At 51.1% G+C, this 5,000-nt stretch overlaps 1 protein-coding gene across 1 annotated transcript in view; it reads left to right on the plus strand.

The window, feature by feature from the left end:
- The window catches only part of SALL1 (spalt like transcription factor 1), a 17,956-nt gene that overhangs the window by 2,269 nt on the left and 10,687 nt on the right, over window positions 1-5,000 (plus strand). The window contains exon 2 of the mRNA XM_057375689.1: window positions 453-545. Within this exon, the coding sequence (XP_057231672.1) occupies window positions 470-545 (76 nt within the window). The 5' untranslated portion in view covers window positions 453-469. The remainder of the gene's footprint in view (window positions 1-452; window positions 546-5,000) is intronic.

Below are 5,000 nucleotides of genomic sequence, written 5' to 3' on the forward strand. Positions count from 1 at the left end.
AAAACTGCGGGAAGGAGGGAGGGAGGCGCGGGGAGCCCGTCGGGGCTGGAGGAAGGGGCGAAGGGAGACACATTCCTATAGTAACCGGGATGGCGCGATGCAGCTCCAGCTGGTTGCTAAGAGGGTTAAACTGTATCCAAACAGCTTTGGGGAAATCCAGCCCCTTCTCCTGCCACATGGATCGACTCATTGGGTGGGAGCGGCGGAGAGACAAGGGTCTCCAGCAAATCAGCGCCTAATTGATTAAGGCGAGCTGGTTTGAATAGAGCTGGCCATGTGCCAATCGCCTTTCAAAGAGCCCCTCTATGATTAATCGCAATGCATTATTGATAATCATAATTATAGCAGGACACATGCGCGGTGCGCGGAGGATCGGGGAGGCTGGGGGGGGGAGGCTCGATTTCCGTAATTTTGAGAAGATTTTTTTTTAGTAATTTTTTATTCTGCCCCAGCTGATGTTTGAGCCAGCATGTCGCGGAGGAAGCAGGCGAAGCCTCAGCATTTCCAATCCGATCCCGATCTGGCCTTGTTACCCCAGCGAAATGGTGAGTTCTTCTCCTCTCCCTCGCACACATTTTAACACAAACACACACAAAATAGATGAACTTACCTTGTGGGGAGTCGGGACCGCGCCGGGCAGCGGTGCGGGACAAGAAGATCTCCCGGAGTTACGTGCGGGGGGGTCCTTTTGAGGTTTTGGTCCAAGTTCTTGGGTTTTATCTTATTTTTTTAACTCAGCGTTTTGTTTCGTCTGTTTCTTAACGAAACTCCAAACTCTTTCCGTTTTTTGATGTTTTCCCTCCGCCCTCTCCCAGCGGGGCGGTCTGGCATCCTGAGCCCGCGGGAGATGGATCCGCGCCCCCCGCGTCTCTCTCCGCGCCCCGCGGAGCTGGGAAACAAAGTGGGGCTGCGGTGGGGCGGCTGATCCCGTAGCCCCGCGGGACGGATGCCCCGTCCGGCCACACACGCTGCCCGCGCCGTCCCCCCGAAAGGGCCGGAAAATCCCCCCGGGCACCCACTTTCTCGCCCGCCCCCCCACCCCCCGCGGACCCCGGCGCTCCCGCACCCCCCGCTCCCCGGCAGTCCCGCCGGGCCGAGGACTCTGCCCCGCCGCCCCGCAGTCCCGGCCTCCGGCTCACCGAAGGCTTCCTGGAGGCGGAAAAGTTGCCGCCGCCGGGCCGGGCCGCGGGGGGATCGCCCCGTCCCGGGAGCTGCMGCCGCCGCGCCGGGCTCCGCGCAGCCGCCGGGAAGCGCTCAGAAGGGGCTCCGCGGCCGCAGCGCKGAGGCTCCGGACAGCGGGGAGCCGATTTGCTTTCCCTGAGGTCGTGTTTTATTTTTATTTTTGTCTCCGTCTCCCGCTTCCCTCCAAGCCGGTAAGCGAGGGATAAACGCTGGCTTTGTGTCCGCCAGGATTTGCAAAGGGAGCGTGTGAAGTATCTTTTTTTTTTTTTTTTCCCTTTTCTTACTCCCTTTTTCCCTCCCCTCCGGAACGRGGGGATTTCGTAGGAGTTCGGCACAGCCCTGCGGCCGGCGGAGGGGCCGTGCCTCCGCCCGTACCTGTGCCGGGACGCGGGGCGACAAGTGGTCGGCTCGAGGCGCGGCCGGGCGGCCCGGAGCAGCGTCCTCACTGGCCCGGCCGGCGCAGGCTCCGGCCCCCGGCGGCCATGAGGAGGGCGAGGGCCGGGGAGCCGCGGGGGGACCCGCCGGCCGCGGGTGCGGAGGGCGCCGCGGCGCAGAAGCGCTTCAGGCGGGCAGGTAAGGGAGGACCGGGAGCGGCGGAGCCCCTGCGCCTCCCAAACCCCTCCGCTCGGAAGCACCGAGCGCTTCCCGGGGAAACGTCTCGGGGAAGCGGCGGTGCGGGCCCCTCCGCTGCCGCGGCCGCTCCGCACCCGGCGGTRCCGGCAGCGCCGGGCCCCCCGAGCTCCTGCCCGGCTCCGGCGGTGTCCGCGCCCCGCGGCTGCACCGSGGATCTGCCGGGGAGAGAGAGGGTCCCGGCTCCGCGCGGGGAAACGGGCGGAAAGTTTGCGGGATGTTGTGTTTCGCTGTGAGCATTTACCCGGCTTGTGAAATCCCTGGGATGCCCTTCTCGTACACCARCAAATCTGCACTCGCTCCGTGGAGCTCTGCGAGACGTTTCTTAAAAGTCATTTGAGAGTCGATTTTGGGTTTTTAACTGAGTTTTGTGAGCTGTAAGTGCACTCGGAATTTTGCTGTTTCCTCAGTATAATCCCTTTTCTCATCTCAGCAAATGTATTTATTTTTCTTAAGATACTATTCTCACTTCCGCTCGAAGTTTGGAGTAGGAGTTGGGGAAGCGTTAGGTTTTAGTTGTCTTTCATCGGCCTCCTGTGAAAGAATTTGCAACTTCTTAAAGTGAGCAGAGAAAAGAAAAGTAGAGAGGGATTTTTTTACATCTTTACGCCTGCATCTTTTGACATTTACTGTTTTTTTGTTTGTTTTTAGTAGATGGAACAGGTCAAAACCACCTCGAAGTATCTTTTTAAAAAGTAGCCGTTTGCTTCTGTTTTTAGTCTTTGATCTGATTTTGCGCTTCGTTTTCAAATGAAGTACAGTGGGAGTGTGAGAAAGGAATGTTAACTGAGCAGCTTTCCTGCCTGTTGCTAAAGGATGTCCTTGAAGTAAGTTGGATCTTGCCTGAAATGATGGCATAGAAGTGACGCTTTTGTTTAGTTTGGGTGGCTATCGTAAGTTAAAGAAGTGAGTAACGAAGTTTATTCAGTTTTTAAAATATCGACCAGCTTCCTAGGAAAAGCAGTGTCGTTTACGATAAAGTAGGAGCCTCGTCCTTCTCTAGTGCTGGTGTTAGGTTGTGGCTGGTTTACGTGGTTGGACGATGAGYTGTTAAGTTGCCCAGAAGGTGTGCTTTGTAATGGTGTTTCAGGATTCAGAAMGCTGTGGCAGCATTAGCACAGAGCTCTCCCCCGCCTTTCCGGGGTCCCCGGCCCTGGCAGCAGCTTCACACTTGAGCGAGACAGGGTGGGTGAGCKACAGCGGGGACGAGTTTGCGCTACACGCCTGTGAAATTGCAAAACAAAACTTGGAAAACCCAAGCGCTTCTTTCTTCTCGTTTCACACTGAATTCAGGTTTGCTAATCCATGTAGGGCTTGCGCAGGGTGCAGGCGAGGGGAGCATCGCTGGCTCTTGAGACACTTGTAGGAAGGTACTGCTGGGCAATATTTTGAGCGGATCAATAGAGTGGCTCAGTGAAAATTTCTCGCATCTGATTTGATTTCTGGTTTGTTAAAACTTTCTGTTATGGTTTCATATCTAAAGATCAATAGGGAAAAAAGTTCCTCAGACTGCAGCAGCATGTTTTGGTTTGGCTTTTTTTTTTTAATCTCACTCTTTTTTTTTTTTGGTAAGTTCAAAACTCATGAGTTCACTCCCACCAGGAAGACTTTCCACTTAAAATGTATTTCTGGTGCAATCAATGGATAAGTAAGTTTACCCTTGTAAAATCCTGTGTATGTGCACATTTGATAAAGTTCATATTGGAGTAACCAGAGCAGCTCTCAGATTAATAGCAGAAATTACTTGCAGCATAAATTATATTCAACAAGTAACTAATTACTGGTGGGAAGTGGGYAGGAGATCGTGGGATTATTTCCTTTTGTTAGTAATTCCAGGCACTTTCATGACATTTTAGATATTTTTTTCTTAGTTGCTTGGAATTATATTCCCAGTTGTAAAAGAACATTCTTGGGGTGCAATATTCCAAAGTAAAAGTTATATTGGAGAAATAAACCATCCAGACTTTGATGAAGAGAAAATATTTACTGCCCTTCCTCATAAAGGCTCATCAGAACCAGAGCCTTTTCATGTCAGTAATGGATTTTGGTGAATTCCTGCTGCAGCGTTATGATCATCCACATCRTTGTTACTGGGCCCGTGAAATAAAAGAAATTGTGATTGCTTTCCTCAGTAAGATCCGGAGGACAGGATGCTTAGGAGACAGAATTGCTCAGTTAGGCTGCTTTTAATTCRTTACATAATTAGGCCTTTTTGTGGGGTAGCTGCAGTCTGTTGGTTCAGGATGCAGACACTTGTGTTTTTTTCCAAAGGTGAGCCCAGGGTGTAGAGGGCCTTGTGAAATATCACTTATGCAGATGCAATTCACAAATAATTACTGAAACCCATATGGTGGAAGTTGTCTAAACGCAGGGTTAGTTCAGACCCATTTTGTGTGTGTTTCCCCTACATAACCCCAATCTTTGTCTTGCTGCAAAATATTTGTGTTTTAGTTTGTACCTTATTTATCTTTTTGATGCTAAGTAGCATCTGGCTCCCCGAGGACAAGCCCTCCTGTATATTTAGCTGTACCAGTGCTTATTGCATAACTGGCTTTCAACCGTATTCATGCTTTAATTGTGAAAACATGAATCTTTATTGAAGTGACCTGACATGCCTCAGAAAACACAATTATGTTTCTTGAAACTATTTGTAAAAAACAAAAGGGGCAGCTCCTGCCAAAAGCACACTGAAGGAGCTGTGCCGTGTGTGTTTGCCACACTTGAAGGTGCATCACACCTTTKTGCTTCCAGCCTCGAAAAACTGAAAGCTGAAACGCGCGAGCAAAATTGTTGCTCCGTGTCTGTGTGGCTGGTGCTAGGGGAAAAAAAAAAAGAAGTGTTCAGCTGTTTTAACCTTTGCTAGCCTCCTTCCATCCAAAGGTGACAGGGTTCAGATCACAATATGTACTTCAATATCTTGCCAGTGACCCCCGAATTGAGTCTTACTGGTTGCTTAGCAGGAAGTTAGTAGTTTATTTTAGCTTCACCTTATCAGCTTTGCTTCTTTTGCTAACCCTATTCCCCTGTCACCCCTCAGATGCCAGACCCCCGAAGAGGAGATTGACAGGTAGTTCCCATAGCTCCGTTTTACCCTCCAAACAACAGGGATTTAGTTTCTTGTCCCTTTGCCAATGTTTATGTAGTCAAAGTTTAGATATAGCCTTAAGGAGCCTTTCTTTTACGTGTCA

The sequence above is a fragment of the Malurus melanocephalus genome, unplaced genomic scaffold (genome assembly GCF_030028575.1).
Source record: "Malurus melanocephalus ecotype Western Australia unplaced genomic scaffold, MMel_1.1 scaffold_255, whole genome shotgun sequence".
NCBI lineage: Eukaryota > Metazoa > Chordata > Aves > Passeriformes > Maluridae > Malurus > Malurus melanocephalus.